The sequence below is a fragment of the Girardinichthys multiradiatus genome, chromosome 13, assembly GCF_021462225.1.
Source record: "Girardinichthys multiradiatus isolate DD_20200921_A chromosome 13, DD_fGirMul_XY1, whole genome shotgun sequence".
Lineage (NCBI taxonomy): Eukaryota > Metazoa > Chordata > Actinopteri > Cyprinodontiformes > Goodeidae > Girardinichthys > Girardinichthys multiradiatus.
This window is the reverse complement of record NC_061806.1, coordinates 8,576,808-8,598,904: the sequence shown is the minus strand read 5'-3', so window position 1 is coordinate 8,598,904 and position 22,097 is coordinate 8,576,808. Positions and strand designations below refer to the sequence as shown.

The window sequence follows — 22,097 nt, the reverse complement described above, 5'->3', positions numbered from 1 at the left end:
TCTAATGTTTATCAAAAAATACAAAATCAACCATTTGGATGGGAAGACCCTAAAACTATAAACTGGCATAGTGTAGTGGTTGACTTTCCCTTTAGGTCACTATTAACTTGAAAAGTCTGCAAGTTAAAGCTATTCATGTACAATCCAATATTTGTAGATCAGCAGGAAGTATAACAGCAGTATGATCCTTTGATTCATAAACAAAAGACACTTATACACCAACTGTGAAAAAAACTAAAGAAAGTCACAAAACCATGGCATACTAGTAAATGACATCTAAATCACATGCTAATATTGGCAACAATATTTTGGCTTTACGTGAGGTGAAACCATTAGAGTAAATGATTGCTTATAGAAAATAATACCTGATGCTTTTGATCAGTGTTTCATAACCCAGTTCCTTGGGGCCCACCATCCTTCATGTTTTAGATGTGTGTCTGCTCCAGCACACTTGATTAAAATGATTGCGTTACTTCCTCTGCTGCTGTCAAGTGCCACAGAAGCCTGTCAAACACCTATTCATTTAAGTCAGATGTGTGGCGGCAGGGAAACACCTAGAACATGAAGGACAGTGGGCCCTGAGGACCATGGTAAAGAAACCCTGCTTTATATCATTTTGAATTCTCTGCCTGCAAGCGAGGCAATGGGATAATACATAATAACAAATATCTCTTCAAGTTAAAGTGAAACAAGCACACTCCCTTTGAAAAATAGCATTTCCCCAGTGTGCATCATTTAGTACGTAACCACAGTTCATGTATTAATTTTATACTGTAAATCTGTAATAAGTAAGGTTTCATAGTTCATGTATTGTCTCTTTAAATTAAGCAATTCTTGAAAAAATAGACATCCATGCTTCATGCTTTGCATCCTTTGGGTCGACTCTTGCTGTTCTACCCAGTCTTCTTTATCTGTTGCCAGCAATACCTTTATTACATACAACCAAACTGGGGGGAAAAGTGCTAAAATAAAATCTGGTGAAGAGCAGCATTGACAATGTTTGACCTACAGTATAAAACATGAAAACTCACTGGTCCCGTGAGTGCTGAGTTTTAGATAGATTTCCTTCTTCTCATGAGCTGGTGATTGTCCGTGAAGCTGTGAAGGCCAGGAGAAACTGAACTGATGGGCGAGGGGAGGAGGCTGTTCTTCAAGGTGCTGGGCGAGATTTCCTCAATCCTGTAGGAAACCGAGTGAAAGTACTGATTGCGGTTTAGCTGCGAGCTGAATGAGTTCTGATGGGGAAAGGCACAACCCAAGCCTCCAATCCCACCTCCGGAGCTGCTGTAGTCGTGCGAGCGGTAGTGCATGCACTGGCACACAGACTGCAAGTCAGTCACCTCCCTCCTGTATGGCTCTCGTCGTCGCCGACTCTGCTGCAGCGATTCATCCTGGATGTGGATAATCATGCTGTTGCGATTGCCTGCAAGGGAGGCACGTTCCTCGGCGTCCCGTCGCTCGTCCTCACTGTTCATAGTCAGGAAACGGAGCACAACCAGGTTAAGGAATGCTCCGATGACCGTCAGGCCCACAAGGATATACATAAAACTAAAGGCCACATACAGAGGCTTCTTCTGGAGGGCCCGATTCTTTTGAAGGGCCACAAAGTCCCCAAAGCCTATTGTTGTTAATGTGATGAAACAGTAATAGTATGACTGAAAGAAACTCCAGTCCTCATAATGGGAGAAAGCAGCAGCTCCAATACACAGAGTGCCAATGCAGGAGAAAAATCCCACTGTCACCATATTCTCCATGGACACATCTGTTATGCGCATTCCACAGCATTTCTTGATGCGTTTGAGAAGGTACTTGACAAATGTGTTCATCCTCTCACCAAGGCTCTGGAACATGACAAGAGTCAAAGGGATACCAAGGACAGCATAAAACATGCAGAAGGCCTTCCCTGCATCAGTCCCAGGCGCTGCATGCCCGTAGCCTGAAAAAGAAACAAGAGAGACAGCAGAAATTAGTGATACATATTTGACTTACAAAAGTATTGCAAAAGCAGTTATAAACTTTGAGCTTTTTTTTTACATTTTGTTACATAATGACCACAAATATCTAATGTTTAATACTTATATGACAGACCACCAGAAAACAATCCAAAAATTGCAAACTGGAAGGAAAAGCTGGTTTCAAGCTTTACTTTTTTGTTTCGCAAATAAAGATGTAAAATGGTCAATTTATCCCCTTTATCTGATACCCTTCAATAAAACCCAGTGCCACCAATTGCTTTTCGAAGTCACCAAATTAATAAATAGTTACTAAATAGGGTGATTTAGTAAACAGATTTTGCGAACATCAATTTTCAAGTCTTGCCAGTAATTCTCAATTTAGATGTAAACTTTGACTGGACCATTATGACCCATTAATTAACTTGGATGTAAACCTTTCCTCTGTAGCTCTGGCTGTACATTTAGCATCATCATCCTGTTCATTCACCTTCCCACCAACTCTTATCAGCTTACCTATTCATCTAGACAAAAAAAAAAAAAGTGTTATGCTGCCACCACCATGTTTTGCTGTAGAGATGGTATGTTCAAGGTAATATGCAGTATTAGTTTTCCACCACATTTTTGCAATCAGGCTTGAAAGTTTAATTCTGGTCTTATACAACCAGAGCACCTGTATCCAGATGTATGCTGTATGCTTGTGGCAAACTGCAATCAGGACCTCTTTTTAATGATAGGTTTCTTTTCAACCATTCTTCTTTAAAAGCCAGATTTGTGGAATCACTACAGTAATAGTTGTCCAGTCAACAGATATTCCCACCTGAGTTTAGGATTTTTACCATGTTTTGACTTTGGGGATGATTGACTGAACAATCCATTATGAGATTTTCAAAGTTTGGGACAATGTCTTACAACCTAACCTTGCTTCTTCACATTTATTATTGATTTATGCTAAGTCAGCATTAGCCTGATTTAAGTTTAAATGTACAAAGGTGTACATTATTAACAACATTTGTGACTTCTGTAGGTAATTGGTTGCATCTGAATTTTATTTACATTTATTATTTATTATTTTATTTCATGGTCTATCACATAAAATCCAAGTAAGACAGCATTGGTTTGGGGGGTTTTATGTGACAAAATGCAACAAATTCAAGGGATCTGAATTATTTTGCTGGGCGCCATAGGTGCTTGTGAAGCTGCAGCTACCAATACTTTACTTTCTCCCCCATTCAAAACCCCGCATCAGCTTTTGTTTACAAATAGGACCATACTCGAAATCTAACTGAGGGTCTGCGAGCACTGCCAAAAGAAGTATTGAATAGGTGGCCGCCTCAGAAATGTTCCTGCTCATTAATCTTATTTGGGCTCCAACATTAAAGTGAAGGGGCGTCCCATTAGTCAGAAGTCTTCGGTGAGGTAGAGGAATTTGGAGCAGGGATTGAGAAAGAGTTCTAGAGGGAAGCCAGTAAAGCTTTTAGCTTAATTAGACTTTATATTTAGACCAATAGCCGCTGACTCACACACAATACTTTGGAAAACTAACCTATGGGGTAACAATGGAATTCATTCACTATGTTTGATTCAATTTTCAAATTTAAGTAATTTTATGTGCATCTCATCGTATTTACAAAGTCACTTCAGAGATTACAGTATAAACAACAGCTACGGTTCTTAAGTATTGTCATATTGATCGTCTTTCTTTACAGAGCCCATAGCTGCCAATATTAAAACTAAAGTTTAGGCCAAGAAACACCAGCTGTCAGTTGGCACATCGTCACTGCATGAAAGGCACTCTGTAGCAGACATCACATTTTTGGAATACTGTAAAGTAATATTAGGAAACATTTTTATTTAAATGCCCAGAATAAGCTCTGCGATTTGTATTCTCAAATATTGATCCTGTCTTTTCCCATTTGACCTTCCGCCCACTTGCCTATCTACAGGTCCTTCTCAAAATATTAGCATATTGTGATAAAGTTCATTATTTTCCATAATGTCATGATGAAAATTTAACATTCATATATTTTAGATTCATTGCACACTAACTGAAATATTTCAGGTCTTTTATTGTCTTAATACAGATGATTTTGGCATACAGCTCATGAAAACCCAAAATTCCTATCTCACAAAATTAGCATATTTCATCCGCCCAATAAAAGAAAAGTGTTTTTAATACAAAAAACGTCAACCTTCAAATGATCGTGCACAGTTATGCACTCAATACGTGGTCGGGAATCCTTTGGCAGAAATGACTGCTTCAATGCGGCGTGGCATGGAGGCAATCAGCCTGTGGCACAGCTGAGGTCTTATGGAGGCCCAGGATGCTTCGATAGCGGCCTTTAGCTCATCCAGAGTGTTGGGTCTTGAGTTTCTCAACGTTCTCTTCACAATATCCCACAGATTCTCTATGGGGTTCAGGTCAGGAGAGTTGACAGGCCAATTGAGCACAGTGATACCATGGTCAGTAAACCATTTACCAGTGGTTTTGGCACTGTGAGCAGGTGCCTGGTCGAGCTGAAAAATGAAATCTTCATCTCCATAAAGCTTTTCAGCAGATGGAAGCATGAAGTGCTCCAAAATCTCCTGATAGCTAGCTGCATTGACCCTGCCCTTGATAAAACACAGTGGACCAACACCAGCAGCTGACACGGCACCCCAGACCATCACTGACTGTGGGTACTTGACACTGGACTTCTGGCATTTTGGCATTTCCTTCTCCCCAGTCTTCCTCCAGACTCTGGCACCTTGATTTCCGAATGACATGCAGAATTTGCTTTCATCCGAAAAAAGTACTTTGGACCACTGAGCAACAGTCCAGTGCTGCTTCTCTGTAGCCCAGGTCAGGCGCTTCTGCCACTGTTTCTGGTTCAAAAGTGGCTTGACCTGGGGAATGCGGCACCTGTAGCCCATTTCCTGCACACGTCTGTGCACGGTGGCTCTGGATGTTTCTACTCCAGACTCAGTCCACTGCTTCCGCAGGTCCCCAAAGGTCTGGAATCGGCCCTTCTCCACAATCTTCCTCAGGGTCCGGTCACCTCTTCTCGTTGTGCAGCGTTTTCTGCCACACTTTTTCCTTCCCACAGACTTCCCACTGAGGTGCCTTGATACAGCACTCTGGGAACAGCCTATTTGTTCAGAAATGTCTTTCTGTGTCTTACCCTCTTGCTTGAGGGTGTCAATAGTGGCCTTCTGGACAGCAGTCAGGTCGGCAGTCTTACCCATGATCGGGGTTTTGAGTGATGAACCAGGCTGGGAGTTTTAAAGGCCTCAGGAATCTTTTGCAGGTGTTTAGAGTCAACTCGTTGATTCAGATGATTAGGTTTATAGCTCGTTTAGAGACCCTTTTAATGATATGCTAATTTTGTGAGATAGGAATTTTGGGTTTTCATGAGCTGTATGCCAAAATAATCCGTATTAAGACAATAAAAGACCTGAAATATTTCAGTTAGTGTGCAATGAATCTAAAATGTATGAATGTTAAATTTTCATCATTACATTATGGAAAATAATGAACTTTATCACAATATGCTAATATTTTGAGAAGGACCTGTATTAGCTATGCCCCTTAAGAAAAGAGACCTGGACCAAGCGATCTGGTTTGCACAAGCAAAAGCATCACTTACTTTTTACTTGCATGTACACTGCAGATTACTGGCCTCACACTTCCTCTGTGGATTTTTGAAGAAACACAGTGCATCGAGAAGAAAATGAGCTTTGCATAAGCAATGGCAGGTTTGAAGATTTTGAATGACTTGAAGCCAAAGAAGCATTTTGAATTATTTATTGAAACAATATGTCCAAAGTCAATAAATTTGCCATTAACACTATGCCAATGCTTTACTGAGACACTTTACAGCCTTTAAATTGTGAATATTAATTTGTAGTGAACTCTGACAATGTTTTAGAAATTGCATAGAGACTATGCATAGAGACTCTATTTCAAAATTGTTCTGTGTTTCATTACATTGAATTTATACACTAGTTGTTTTGCATCATGGCACAATTTATGACTTTGTCGAACTATAAGAACAATATGAACAATTTAAACTAACCAGCATGCAGGGTATAGAAGACCAAAAGTGCCAGAATTAACAGGCACTTTTGGCCAGAACTAAAAAAAAAGCATTGCTTTGCATGCTAACCAATCTGATTTCAGAGTTTATTACGCAAGACACAGAAGCATTTTATATTCTTACAAGATGTTCTGTAGCATAGCAGATTAAAAGTCATTTAAAAAACAAAAAAATGCGTGTAGGATTTTTACACTCTAATTCAGTTTGATACATTTTTTCCAATTAATTAATTAATTGAAAAATAAATTTAGGTCTTTAATATATGTAGATACATTCAATAGTGTATTTTAAATATCTACTTCCAATTTTACTCAAACTATCACATAAAAATCTTTTAACTTACATTTTGATTTTTTGTACCAGTGTGCCAGTGTTAGCCTTTTACAGCAGGAATATTATTTAGGACCTGATCGAAGAAGAAATGTCAAAAAGATTGTATTGATATAAGAGGAGGAAGAAGGGGACAGGAGAGAGGAAAAGGGGGAAGAGGGATAGAGAAGTCAGACTGTTGTACCAACCATAGTACAGCTACATCTTAAAAAATTACAGTGTAATTTATATTTTTGTCACTCATTTCAGTTAGTGAAGCTCAGATATTATATAGATTAATTACACATAGAGTGGAATAGTTGAACATTTAGCTCTTGTAATTTTTATCATTGTGGTTTACAGATAAGGAAAACTCAAAATTCAGTCTGTCAGATAATTAGATATGATCTGATTAGATAGGATCAATAAAAAATTTCAGTTTTCTGAAAAGTACAGTATTTAAATTACTATGCCCTCAATACTTGGTTGGGGCCTCGTTTGCGTAATTACTGCATTAATGTGAAACGGCATGAAGGTAATCGGCCTGTGGCATTGGTGTAATGGAGGCTTGGATATTGGCCTTTGGGTCATCAGTGTTGTTGGCTCTGGTGTCTCTCATCTTCTTCTAGACAACACAATATTGTCAAGATGGGGTGTTCTCTATGGTTCAGGTCAAACCAGTTTGCTGGCCAATGAAGCACAGTAACACCATGGTCATTTAACCAGCTTTTGGTACCTTTGGCAGTGGGGGCAGGTGTGAAATCTTGTTGAAAAATGAATTTAACATCTCCATAATACCATAGCACACACAAAGTAAATAAGCTGCACATCGATATTTTACTTTAATGTTGTAATCTCAAGAGTTTAAGTAGGTACTTGAGGTCGTATATGTAAAGAAATGGAGGATTTTATGCTAAACCATGTTGTTTTTCTTAGGAAAAACACTACGCTTAGCTTTGGAAAGGTAAGATGGAAATGGAGCAACATATATTTATTTATCTGAAGATGATACAGATAGAATTCACATGAGCTGGGAAAACATTGGGGATTAATGTAAAGATGTAAAGTGCAGTAACAGTTGCTGCAAAGCCCTAGGAAAAAATCATCAAGTTGTCTTTTATGAAAGACAGTGTCTTAAATTACTTGGTTTACATTAGCAGTTCATTATTACCAGTTACATGGGCAGCGTGAAGCAGGGATAAGCCTGTCTGATACAATCAAAGCAATGGAAACCAACAAGAGGATAAATTTTTGCCGGAAAGGGACAATTACCCTTGCTGATCATATCTCAGGACAAACTTTGGAACTTAAGAAGCTGCTTAATTCAACGTCCCATCTGCTGCACAGATCTAGTGCTGGTCTACCACTCGGAGAACAAATGAAAATGGGAAAGCCTTATTTCCATGACAAAATAAGTCAATATGAAGCCCACAGTAATCCAGCTTGTGCTGTTTGCCCCAAACCTGATTAAAAAAGCAATGCACAATTCTTTCCATTCTCTTTTCCAGAAATCACATAATTTTGTGTTACTATGGGACTATAGATTTTATTGCCGTCTTATATGAAACTAGACAAGTAAAACCCACAAGACCATAGGACAGAGGAACAGGTACAAATCAAAAGGTTCCACAGTATGAGCTCTCACATGCAATATAAATAATACAATGTTCAACCTTGTTGAAAATGGGAAAATGCAAAGATCTTGTCCTGTTTTCCTATGTCCTTCAGATTTTACAAGTAGCTCAGAACCGATATGTTTAGCTTTGTTTCTCTCCAGATGAAGCAAATAAATGAGGTACTGTTCCCATTACGTCTACTCTTTCTTTAACATAAAAAGTACTCATGTATAAGTGCTTCTGTGTTTTTTGTGTATATGCTCTGTCTTCTCAAAGCCCCAGTTAGTAGAATGCCATTCACACTGGGCCAGGTTCTGCTGGAGGTTTGTTCATGTTAAAAGAAAGTTCTCCTGTCATGTGTTGGTACATGCATTCTCAAAATGTGATATATCTGCAAAGTCAACAGCTCGGTCCACTGTTGTTTTGCACGCTGGTTCAGAAGGAGGGATTGCTTTCACCAATCTGAATAATAAACGGAACCTTTTTTTTTAACATATCCTGTCGTGGCATTTCAGGCATAATATATAGAGCAGATGGTTGCCTACATGTGCCAGGGTAGTTTTGCTGTACAAAAAGGATATCTCAAGACAGTATCCTGATTGCATGACTTACTTTATTAATTCCAGATTCAATCCAGCATCAAAGTAGGCAGGCAACATTGATGTTATAGCAGCCTGTGTTTTTGTGACCTTCAGCGCTTTAGAGTTAGTGTGTGTTGGTGTGCAAGTGCAGTCTAGTGTACTAGACTGGTGACAATACTAAGGGAAACTATATACAAGGAACAAATACAAAGCTAACCGGGAGGAGCAGGGACACAGTGTGATGGTCCCCTCCAGTCCTCTAGGTGTCTTTGTCTCATTTTCATTCAGGAAGCAGCTGGATGGTTTGGCCGCCTAATTGAATACAACGTGAAGACAGCTGTTGAAGCTGCTAAACTGGCAGATGAGTATGTGCTTACACACCGGGGTGGTCGTGAGTACCGTGCTCACAATGATTTTGCTTGTAGGAGACTTGGTCAATTGTTTGTGGCAGGTCATGTGAAGAGGGAGGAAGGCAGTAGTCCTGATCTGAACAGTAGGTCAGAACGTGTCGCAGGTGGTCATGTACACTATGATCCAACTGAAATATGTCACTATTGCAAAGCCAGGGGTCACTGGAAGCGTGAATGTCCTAAACGGACTGCCCAAATTAAATCTACTGCTTTTGCTGCCTCTGTAAAACATGTTGGTTTTGTCTCTTCTTCTGAACAGGTGGAGGTTGGAGGGAGATGCACTTTGGATCAGGTGGATTTCTCAGCTTTTATCTCAGACGGCCATGTGTCCCTAGTGGGGAGTGATGCTACTGTGCTGGTAAAAATTTTGAGGGATACTGGGGCTTTTAACTCATATATTGTGAGCTCTATATTGTCCTTTTCAGAGGAAACCAACACTGGAGACCATGTCTTGATGCGGGGAATGGGGCTAATGGTGCTACCAGTTCCACTGCATACAATGATATTGAACTGTGGGTTGGCTCAGGGAGAGGTTGTCATGGGTGTGTGCCCTGCACTTCCTCTCGAAGGGGTGGATGTTATTTTTGGCAATGATCTTGATGGAAGCCGGGTGTGGGCTGATTGTCCACCGCCTTCACCCATAGTAACATTTTCACCTGTTGCAGAGAAGCTAGATGAGAGTACTCAGTGCTTTCCTGATGTTTTTTACAGTCTGTCTGGTGTGCCATGCTGAGTCGGAGTCCCTTCTTGACCTTGAAGGTGGGGGAGCAGGAGAAAGAGTTTTTCTCTAGATATCCCTGATTCTCTTTTGTCTGTTTCGCGCAGTGACCTGATGGTGGAGCAGAGAGCGGATCCTTCTCTTTGTCATTTGTTTGACCAGATTCTCACTGATGAGGAGAGTGTTGCAAGTGGGTATGTGCTGAAGGAAGGAATGTTGGTGCGGAAATGGTTGGCACATGGAGAAAATGTTGTTGGTGATCCACTCTGGCAGATGGTTGTTCCCACTAGGTTTCGTAGTGAAGTGCTACGAGCTTCCCATGATCAGTCAGGGCATCTGGGGGTCCACAAGACTTATAACTACATTTTGCATTACTTTTTCTGGCCCTGTTTAAAAAAGGATGTGTCAGAGTATATCAGAACCTACCATACATGCCAGATGGTAGGGAAGCCAAACCAGAGTATTAAGCAGGTTCCTTTGTATCCAATCCCTGCAATAATGCAACCATTTGAACACCTCATTATTGATTGTGTTGGTCCTTTGCCCCGTTCTAGGGCTGGGAGTAACTATTTGCTGACAGTGGGCTCTACATGGACTCACCTTATCAGTGTATTATTTTACTTAGTACCCCTACACATAGCCCATTCTAAAATGGCCAAACTCTAACACTCAGTAGTTTAATCTAACCTCCCCAACAACCATATATCATTCCAAACCCTTTGTGAAGTGCCTTGAGATGACATGTGTTGTGAATTGGCACTATATAAATAAAACTGAATTGAATAAAATAAACTGAATTGACAATAATGTGTCAGACTACAAGATATCCGGCTCCGTATCCACTTTGTCCTATTACTGCTAGGTCTGTGGTGAAGGCTCTGACCTAGTTTATTTCTATCTTTGGTATTCCAAAAGTAATTCAGTCTGATCAAGGTTCAAATTTTTCTTCCCACTTGTTTGCTCAGGTTTTGAAAGAGTTGCATGTAAAACATAATCAGGCTTCTGCATATCATGCTCAGAGTCAAGGTGTTCTGGAGAGATTTCACCAGACCCTAAAATGCTTTCTGCATAGCTATTGTGTGGAGTTAAACCAGGACTGGGAGGATGGCTTCTGTTGGCTGCTCGTGAGGTGGTGCAGGAGAGCGCTGGATTCAGTCCAAATGAGCTTGTTTGTGGGTCGCTCAAATTGTTGCATGATGCAGTGGGGCAGTCACAAACTCCGAGTAATTTAATTGACTACGTCAACGGTTGTAGGCACTGGTTGTATGTGGGGGGAGAGATGGCTAGGGAGAAGCTAACCTCTTCCCAGGATAAAATGATCGTCTTTATGACCGTAAGTTGGAGCAACGGAGTTTTAGCCCTGGTGATCAGGTACTTGCCTTATTGCCAATTGTGAGTTCTCCATTTCAAGCTAAATTTACAGGCCCGTTTACAATCCTGTGCCAGCTCTCAGATCAAAATTATCTACTGTCAACACCAAGGCGTAGGAAATCAACATAACTATGCCATGTAAATTTATTAAAACCTTATTATACTCGAGAGATGTGGGACTCTGCCACTAAAGGTGAGGAGAAGCAGGCTGAAAAGGCTGTCTCTGTAGCTACTGCAGTGGGTGGTTTGGATTCCTTGTCTGTGTTGGAAAATGATGGGGTAATTCCACCTAATGAGAGTTTATTGACTGGCAGATTGAAAAATTCTGATACCCTGAAAAATCTGGACTCTTTGTTTGGACATTTGTCTCAGGAGGGAGGCGCAGAGTTGACTACTCTGAGGTAAACATGGTTACAAAACCAGATGCTTACCCGTTGCCATGAATGGAAGATTGTGTCGATCAGGTTGGTTCAACTCAGTTTGTGAGCAAGTTTGATCTATTGAAGGGTTATTAGCAAGTTCCATTATCTGAGAGGGCTAGAGAAATTTCTGCCTTTATAACTCCCTTTGGTGTGTTCTCCTACTCCGTTATGAGTTTCAGATTGCAAAATGCACCGGCAGCATTTCAGCGCCTTATGAACATGGTTGTGTCTCGGTTAGAGGGTTGTGCCGTATATCTAGATGATGTTGTGGTCTTAGCAATACGTGGAGGGAACATCTGGCTTGTATTAGTAAATTGTTTGACCGACTGACTGAAGCACACCTGACCATAAATTTGGCCAAGTGTGAGTTTGCTAAAGCCACTGTTACCTACCTGAGCAAGGTGGTGGGGCAAGGGAACGTGTGGCCAGTGGAAGCCAAAGTGAATGCAATTGCACAGTATCCTATACCGGCAACAAAAAAAAAAAACTCCGTCGTTTCCTTGGCCTTGTAGGGTACTACCGCAGTTTTTGTAGCAAATTTTCTATTGTGGTTGCTCCTTTGACAGATTTGCCGAAGGAAAGAGTAAAATACATCTGGTCATCTTCCTGTCAAAAAGCTTTTGATGATGTCAAAACTGTTCTCTGTTCTCCTCCTGTTCTTTCAGCTCCACGCATGGATCATCCTTTTGCCCTGCACGTGGATGCTAGTGATGTAGGTGCATGTACCGTGTTATTTTAGAGTGATGATGGTGGGGTTGACCGACCTGATGTTGGGGTCTGGGAGTCTGTTTGTTTTTTGCCTGCTGCTTTCACTGTCCTACCACTAGATGCCGCCTGAGCTCTGGAGGTGAGAGGGAACAGGTGCTCGCAATTTCCATCAGATTGGAGTATAAGAGAGCAGTCCGCTAGCACTCCTACGCCTGAGTGTTTGCCAACTGTGGCTTGACTTCAGTCCTGTTTCGGTTCAGCTGATCCCTCGTTTGAGCTGATCTTCTTGTCTCAAGTTTTCAAGAGAAGTTTCTGGATTCCGTTTCCAGCTGGTGGCTGCTTAATCTCCTCCCTTCTGGCTCAAGATCCAAGCGAACCTTGTCCACCCTCCGACGTGTTTACCTCCGAGCCCGGTGCCTTGAACACATCATTCCAGTAAGAAAGCGGATCTCAGAGAAACCTCACCTCTGTACGTTGTGTGAAGGATCTAGTGGAAAACAACAAGCAGGCTCTTAGTCCATCCATTCGGTCCCGCGCTGTCTTCCCCTCTTGCAAGCTCCTTCCATCCACCCAGCAAGCCAGAAGGAGATCATCATAAGAAAGTCTGATTATTGTTTCACCATCTACTTACCAAACCTTCTCTCCATATAGTGGATGCAATCCAGTTCCAGTCTCTGTTTACATAAACTTCTCATCAAAATAAACTCTTTAACTTTTTCTCTGTCTCCTGAGTGTTCTCTGCATGTGGGTCAAGTCGATAAACAAAAAGATGACACCTGTGAGTTTTTATTCCAAAAAACTTAATCACTTTCAGTTGAATTACTCTGTTATTGAAAAAGAAACACTTGCACTCATCTTTGCTTTACAGCATTTTGAGGTATATTTGGATTCTGGCAGTGTTCCTCTGGTGGTCTTTACAGATCATAATCCAGTAAAATTCTTGCATTCATTGCAGTGCCCAAATCGCAGATTGATGCGATGGATGTTGTTTTTGCTGTCATTTGTCTGGATATCCAGCACATTAAAGGCTCCAATAATATTGTGGCTGATGCTTTATCCAGAGCACCATGTTTCTAGCTTTGTAATGTACTATGTATTGGTTAACTCTTATTCTTTTTCACCTATGCAGCTCCCTAAAGGTTTTTTTTAGGGGTTCAAGCTGTTGAGCTGAAGAGATGGGGAGTGATTGGGTTAAGGCAACAAAGATGTTTAGTATAAATTATCGTACTTGACACTCAAGTTGTTCAGATGAATTGCAGTGTGTGCTTTTGGAGTTTTAGTGAGAACTCCATTTTTATGGGGGGGAAGGTGTGATGGCACCCTTCAGTCCTCTAGGTGTCTCTGTCTCATTTTCTTTCAGGAAGCAGCTGGATGGTTTGGCCGCCCAATTGAATACACCGGGCTGGCGTTAAAAGGCTGGTTTCCAGCCAGTTACCTCCTGCTTGGTTTGGCTCCAGATTATACCTGGGTGGAGCGGGCAGCATCGCTGGTGCACTTATTTCTCAGACTGGATGTTGTGCTCCTCACACAGTTTTTCTCTCAATAAACTATTTTTCTCATAGATCTGCTCATCTGTCTCCCATCTTTGTCATAGTCTTTGAGCCGGGCGTGACAACAAGAACCTAAGTAAGAATAATAAAATAATAAACCTAAACAACAACATATAGTAAACAACAAAATAACTCTAAGCAGATGGAAACTCCTAACCATAAAAGTTAACAAACACTACTGGATCGACTGCAACTAATAACCAGAAATAAAACGTGAGGAACTAGACAAAAGAGAACAATGCTAAAATAACAAACCTGGAGGAAAACAAATAATAAGACAGAAATGCAGATGAACTAACAAAATTAAGAAGCACACCGCAGGAATAAATAAACCTCAGTAAACTACTAAACCATAAAGAACCAAAAACACCTAACAGCAAGAGTAAACGAAAACCAAAACCAAAATGGCACAACCTGACAGTATATTTCTGTATATAAATTGCATGTTTTTGTAAAGTTCTTTGAGATTAAATTAATTATAAATCAATACTTAATAAATAAACTGAATTAAAACTTAAAATAAAATATTTTCTGTAAATGTGGATAACTGTTACATAATTGAGACAGCTCCAACATTGCCACACTCCTCTTAGTTACCAAGTGCCACCATAAAAGCATTGTGCCTAATGATACAATTGGTGGCATGCTGCACTCTGCACTGGAAATGTCTCAGTGGTGTCCTCCTATGCTGCTGATAAGCTAGTGAGAATGATGCCGTAACAGCCATTAAAGGAAAGCAGATAGTGAGAAAACATCATGAAGATATTATAACCATCGTGGCAGCATTGTAACAGGATTTCCTAAAAAGCTGAGAGGGAGAGAGGGAAACAGGTGATGAGTACTGAGTGTACAGTAGGGTCATGCTTGTCTTCACACTCAAAAAAGGAAATCTATTAAATGTTAAACATTCAACTTAGACGCCCCACTAAAATTTCACTTTTCTATTCATTTTTAACTTAGAAATATAGGGACAAATTAGATTTTCATTTACAGTAGAGATATTTTAGTCTGAATAATGCTCAGTGGAAATGTTCCTCTGTCTTGAATTACTCTGTTATTAAAAAATAACAGAGTAATTCAAGACAGAGCCATGTAGGGTAAATATATACTACAGACAAATAAAGGGAGAGTGTTTTACACAAACAACATGATCTACTGCTCTATTAATATGACACCTGGATGATATTGACCTGGTGAAAGACAAATAAATATAATGGAGTTCTATATTGGTAGAGCTGCACAGCGAAATAGACAGATGACGTAAGATCTTCCACATGATTTGTCCTGACCTATGTACAGTTGGACACTGACAATTAGTAAACACAACATACCGGAGTGCTAGCAGGTCAAGCTGAAAACAACACTCGTCAGAATGGATGCTGTCAGTGAGTGAAGAGGACTCCATGTTAACTACTGAGGTATTTGGAAATGAACTGAGAGGAAGCATAGAGTTGTAGGAAGCTATTTAATATAACTGAATTTTCTACAACATGTCAAGGTATCTATGGAGTACATTCACACTGTGACAAGGCAAGAGACAACAAGAGTTTTAGCAAATAACAAGAAGGCTAAAAAGAGCACAACAGTTTCTCCATTTTGTCTCTGAGTTATGAGCCTTTGTCTTTTATTACAAATTCTGGCAATCTTTTGGAAATCTCCAGATTAATGTTAAGTATTCTAATTGACAATATACGATTCTAAAGACTCTTTAAAAGGTCAACTCCTTAATGATTTTGTCATTATTTTAAAAGAGAGGCTGGTTCAAAGCAACTGCTGCGATCAGACGTTTTTAAAACTGTTTTTGAAACTATATAACATTATGAACATGAATGCACAGCACTCTAGGTTAAACGTATCATATTTTAAATTGTCAGTCAGTCAGTCATTTTCTACCGCTTATTCCATAGTGGGTCACGGGGAAGCTGGTGCCTATCTCCAGCAGTCTATGGGCGAGAGGCGGGGTTCACCCTGGACAGGTCGCCAGTCCGTCTCTCATTCATTTTTTGGGGGAAGAAAGTACAGGGGTTGGACACTGAAACTGAAACACCTGGTTTTAGACCACAATAATTTATTAGTATGGTGTAGGGCCTCCTTTTGCGGCCAATACAGCATCAATTCGTCTTGGGAATGACATATACAAGTCCTGCACAGTGGTCAGAGGGATTTTAAGCCATTCTTCTTGCAGGATAGTGGCCAGGTCACTATGTGATACTGGTGGAGGAAAACGTTTCCTGACTCGCTCCTCCAAAACACCCCAAAGTGGCTCAATAATATTTAGATCTGGTGACTGTGCAGGCCATGGGAGATGTTCAACTTCACTTTCATGTTCATCAAACCAATCTTTCACCAGTCTTGCTGTGTGTATTGGTGCATTGTCATCCTGATACACAGCACCACCTTCAGGATACAATGTTTGAACCATTGGATGCACATGGTCCTCAAGAATGGTTTGGTAGTCCTTGGCAGTGACGCGCCCATCTAGCACAAGTATTTGGCCAAGGGAATGCCATGATATGGCAGCCCAAACCATCACTGATCCACCCCCATGCTTCACTCTGGGCATGCAACAGTCTGGGTGGTACGCTTCTTTGGGGCTTCTCCACACCGTAACTCTCTCGGATGTGGGGAAAACAGTAAAGGTGGACTCATCAGAGAACAATACATGTTTCACATTGTCCACAGCCCGAGATTTTCGCGCCTTGCACCATTGAAACCGACGTTTGGCATTGGCATGAGTGACCAAAGGTTTGGCTATAGCAGCCCGGCCGTGTATATTGACCCTGTTGAGCTCCCAACGGACAGTTCTGGTGGAAACAGAAGAGTTGAGGTGCACATTTAATTCTGCCGTGATTTGGGCAGCCGTGATTTTATGTTTTTTGGATACAATCCGGGTTAGCACCCGAACATTCTTTCAGACAGCTTCCTCTTGCGTCCACAGTTAATCCTGTTGGATGTGGTTCGTCCTTCTTGGTGGTATGCTGACATTACCCTGGATACCGTGGCTCTTGATACATCATAAAGACTTGCTGTTTTGGTCACAGATGCGCCAGCAAGACATGCACCAACAATTTGTCCTCTTTTGAACTCTGGTATGTCACCCATAATGTTGTGTGCATTTCAATATTTTGAGCAAAACTGTTCTCTTACCCTGCTAATTGAACCTTCACACTGTGCCCTTACTGGTGCAATGTGCAATCAATGAAGGCTGGCTACCAGGCTGGTCCAATTTAGCCATGAAACCTTCCACACTAAAATGACAGGTGTTTCAGTTTCATTGTCCAACCCCTGTATAACCCATCCCAATTCTGAGAATATATTCTATTACCGCCACCTACTGGTGAGTTCTTTGCTTCAAACTGTCGACCTTGCAAGAGTTTCCATGAGCGTTGCCTTTAATTGGTCTGATAAATCCTGTAGTCTGTGATCACACACCAGGTCCAGTTGTTACATGTGTGATTCCAAGTCTTTCAGTCATGATACAGAAACCAGTCTGTTAGTGTGAACACCTAGTCTTTTTAGAATTAGTGACAACTGTGAAAGTTGTGTAGTGTGTCCCCACCTTTAGTCATGACAACAAAGACAAGTAAAACAATGCTAAATCCCACTTCTGCTTTTTCATAAATTTTGTTTTAAACCAAGCAGTAGAAGAGGTATCTACAGAAAGAAACATCAATATGTAAAAGAACAGCAGCATATTTATGTCAGTAATAATAGTGATCGACCTTCCCTAGTGGTCTGGCACACATCCGTTTTGTGACGCGAGTTTGTGGATTTTCTTAACTTGCTGTTATTTTTGCTATTTGCTGTTGTTTTCGTATTTGTAGCATTTTCCATTTGCTTCTGTCTATTTCTGGTTATTTCAGCATTTTTTTCTTTGGCAATGCTTTTTCTGTTGCATTGAAATTTTTGTGTGTGTGTGGTTTGGAATTTGCATCATTCATGTGTTTGCAGCGCTTTTTTGCCGTTTGCTGCACATTTGCACCTGTTGACCTCAGTACTTTGAGTCTCAAATAAAGCTGATTATTTTTTATTCAGGTACATGTTTGTATAACTAGCCATCTTACTTCTTCCCATCATAATCTAAAAGAGCAAATTAAATGATAATATTTCTTATAGCAAGAATTTGTTCTTGGCAAGTAATTAGAATGTAATGAATTACAGTTGCAGCTGTGACAAGATGAAAGGTATTATTTTATTTGCTGCACCACTTTGTGCAGACAGATTACCCCAGGTCTAATCACCAGATTATCCTTAAGCATTGTGTTTCCCATTTTAAGACATTAGGCAATACCAACTGATTTTAGTCATCTGAGCTTTCCCAGAGCAGGCTTTTGCCACTGCAATCACATCAGAGTGTATTAGGTTATTATTCAACAGCTGATATAAGCATGGTCATCAGGCTGTATCATACCCATCAAAGTTGTGTCTGTTTTTGTTTTTTTTTTATGCTTTTTTTCTAGATTAGTGTAGTAACATTTTGATGTCCAAAGTCAATACCTCTACCTGATGGGACCTACACAGGTAGTCATAAAAGGGCAACAATAAGAGAGGAAAAAAGTCCCAGTGGGTGAATTCCTTACATTGCCAGGACAATAAACACAAGCGCATTACCTGGGAGGTCCAGGGGCAGACACACATGACCTGCAGATTACCTTCTGAATGTCATTCCCTGTGACATTTATGGTTTCAAACTGTGTCCACTTGGGTGCAATCTATCACAGATCTAATTCACTGAGAGAAATGGTTCATAAAAAGCTTTTCAGTTGTTTTCTTGCGAAAGCACAGGTTCTGGCACATTATACACCTCTGGTCACTGGAGAAGTAGATTATAGAAAAATATGTGTCTTAAAGTGATGTAAACAATGCCTTTATTTTATCCTCTTAAAGTATTCCTTTGATGTCATTGATGGGATGTGTTGCTTCTGCCTCAGCGCTGACCTGTGTAATCTGTTTGCCCTGTTATAATGCCTCTATTATCTTCTGTTGTCTTGGGAACAGACATATTTGCTCCTCCACACGAAGCCCTGCCATGCACAGGTGCTTCTGTGCTCATGTGTGCACAGGTGAATGCTTGTGTTTGTGGAGAGCAGCTGAAAGAGAATAACACTCCTTAAGGAATAATAAAAGCACAAGACGAAGCCTCTCGGTGAAGATGTGTCTTTGGAAAAAAAAAAAACATTTGCTACCAAAATCAGAAAAATAAAAATAAAAGATCTGATCAATTTTCAATTCGAAGTCTCCAACAAGCTGCAGCAAGCAAGATTTACCTTCAAAAACACTTAACAGCTAAAAACTATCTTATCAGCTAGAATCACAAAGTGTCTCTGCAATAAAAGAAGAAGATTAATTGTTTAAAGGTAAGTTCGATCACAAGTAAAAGAAAAAAGAAAATGTGAAAGCGGGACTAAGATACAAATGTTTTGTAAACATTGTCAGAAAAACAAAAGCGGCTAACTGAAGGCTTCATCTGAGTGAGAGCTTTCTATGTCTCTGTTGGCATTTCTGAAATCTTTATTTATCTGTAAAAAGAAGAAAAAAACATTTCCTTATTTTGCCATTAGGATGACCTTACAATTAGGGAAGCATAAAAACAGAAATATACATCAATCCAACTTAAATCTAGATTGGATTACCCATCTATCCATCCATTGTCTATACCATCATTGAGAGTTGTGGGGGGGCTGGTGCCTATGTCCAGTGGTCTCCCTAGATAGATCACAGTGGATTGGATTACTATCTTCAAAGCACAGTTTGTGATTTAAGAATCATATAAAATTCAATTTATGAAAAAAAAAGATATTCATTTTTCTCAAACATATTACAAAATGTATCGTTACTCCAATGCCATTAGGTGTAACATATTCAAATCTGAATTTGTTTTACTAAAGAGGACAACTTGTATAGTTTGCAGTAACATAGAACACTGTCCTTGAGTTCTGGGATGATTCTTTAGGCTTCCTAAAACTGTAGGCAACTCCAGAAAAGCCAGTTTTCTCTTAATTTAGGGTGCTAAGCCTTCCCTCCTCCACTTGTTGCTGTCCACTGTCAGTCAGCTAGCTAAAGGAAATTATTTCTATTCATTCATCATCTTTCACTTATTTGTGTTTGTGTTGCAGGGTAACAGGTCCAAGAGGGAAGCCTTGACACTATCCCCAATGACACTTTCCAGATCACTCTGGGGAACCAGAAGCATTTCCAGACCAGAAAGGATAAATAGTTCCTCCAGCATAATCTGGATCTGTCCATTGTGTCCTCCAAGTGGGATGTGCCCATAAAGCCTTCAAAGGGAAGCGTCCAAGAGGCATAATGCTTGAATGCCAAAGCCACCTCAACTGACTCAAGCTTCGTCTGAATTTGGTCGGCTATGGCTGAGTCCAGCACACTACAGAAGAAGCTCATATCACAAACCAAAATCCCAGGCTGTAGGAGATTTAAGGTGGGTGAATAATCTGAACCAGTTCTTTAACAGGTTTGATCAGATAACCCCCCGTCCCCCAGCTCAGTCTCCCCTGCTGCAAACCTCTCTATCGTTGACCACCTGCTTTTCTTTCGCAAACTTCTCAGCTCTCAGCAAACACAGGAGCCTCTACAGGAGTCCATCGCACATCCCCCACCACCACCCTGTCCCTTTCAACACTTTAGGTGAAGAGCGAGCTGTGAAGAATCAAGCTGCGAAAGGCTTCAGTTTCATTCTCCTGAGGTGCCTGCGTGGCATCATGGTATACATGTTCATCATGAGCCTGAAGCTGGGGAAAGTACCACAGCTGTGGAAGACCTCCTGTGTGGTACCCGTGGTGAAGACCACACATCCGAAGGGTTTCAGCAGCTATAGGCTGGTAGCAATAACCTTGCATCTGAAGAAGACCCTCCAAAGGTTGGTCCTCAACCATCTTTGCCCCCTGGTGAGGTTTTTGTTGGATCCACTGTAGTTTGCCTAACAGCCTGGCATTGAAGTGGATGATGTCATCATCTATCTCCTGCACTATGCTCTGACCCACCTGCAAAAGCCTGGAAACACTGTGAGAATCATGTTTTTTGATTTACCCAGTGATTTTACATACCAGCCAGGGCTTCTAAGGGACAAGCTATAGCTGTCAACCAAACCAACCATATAATTTAAGGAAGTGTTCCTTTTGATTTCCACAATTTATATATAATTAATCTTTTCTTAGTAAATGGATACGTACCACAGGCTTCTAAGGTTGGTGTAATAAACTTTTACATAAGAAACCGGCTCTCACACAACATGCCTTAATAAAATGCAGACCTATAGTTAATCGTCCTTTCTTATCTAAAATGTTTTTTAAATGTTCGCTAATTAAATCCGTGAGCATTTCCATAGTAATGACCTGAATGAAGCTTTTCAGTCAGGTTTCAGAGCTCATCATAGCACTGAAACAGCACTGGTAAAAGTCACCAAAGATACTCTCATGACCTCAGATAATGCACTTGTGTCTGTACTTGTCCTGTTTGATCTCAGTGCTCCATTTGATACAGTCAGGCATAGTATTCTCTTAGAAGCGCTTGAAGATGCTTTAGTGATTAATGGATGAAAGCTAGTTTGGTGTAGATCATATTCATGTGACGGACTGCAGTTTGTTGAAGTTAATGATAAATAGATCTTCTTCACACACAGGATCATTTGTGGAGTGCAACAGGGGTTGGTGCTAGGACAGATTCTCGTTACCATGTACAGTACATGCTTCCACTTGGTAAAACTAACAGACAGCTTTTGATACATTTCCATTGCTGTGCTTATGATACTCAGCTTTATTTATTTGTAAAACCTGATAAACCCAGTCAGTTAGGTAGACTACAAGAATGTCATGAGCACATAAAGCCCTGGAAGTAGAAAAGGACAAAGCTGTTAGCTATTAGCTATTACTCTCTTCTCCTTTGGAACCAGCTTCCAGTTTTGTCCATGAGGCAGACTCCCTGTCTAAATTAAGGCTTGTGCCACTAACTATATAAATGATGTTTTTTCAGTCAGTCAGTCAGTCATTTTCTACCGCTTATTCCATAGTGGGTCGCGGGGGAGCTGGTGCCTATCTCCAGCAGTCTATGGGCGAGAGGCGGGGTACACCCTGGACAGGTCGCCAGTCCATCACAGGGCAACACACAAACAACCACACACACTCATTCATACCCCTAAGGGCAATTTATAGTGACCAATTAACCTAACAGGCATGTCTTTGGACTGTGGGAGGAAGCCGGAGTACCCGGTGAGAACCCACTACCATAGATTTTGCTTCTGGTTCAAATCTAAGCTCTTTAGCTGTATTTCTCTTCTAGATGAATCCAATAATCCTACAGTACTTAAGAAATTAAATCTTGACTTTTTGTTCAACATAGAAATTACCCCTGATTCAGTGCTACTTTGTTTT

The 22,097-nt window shown here is 40.6% G+C and overlaps 1 protein-coding gene across 1 annotated transcript in view; it reads right to left on the bottom strand.

Annotated features, from left to right (window-relative positions):
* The window catches only part of kcnk9 (potassium channel, subfamily K, member 9), a 75,813-nt gene continuing 53,716 nt past the window's right edge, over nucleotides 1-22,097 (bottom strand). The window contains exon 2 of the mRNA XM_047384758.1: nucleotides 1-1,936. Within this exon, the coding sequence (XP_047240714.1) occupies nucleotides 1,053-1,936 (884 nt within the window). The 3' untranslated portion in view covers nucleotides 1-1,052. The remainder of the gene's footprint in view (nucleotides 1,937-22,097) is intronic.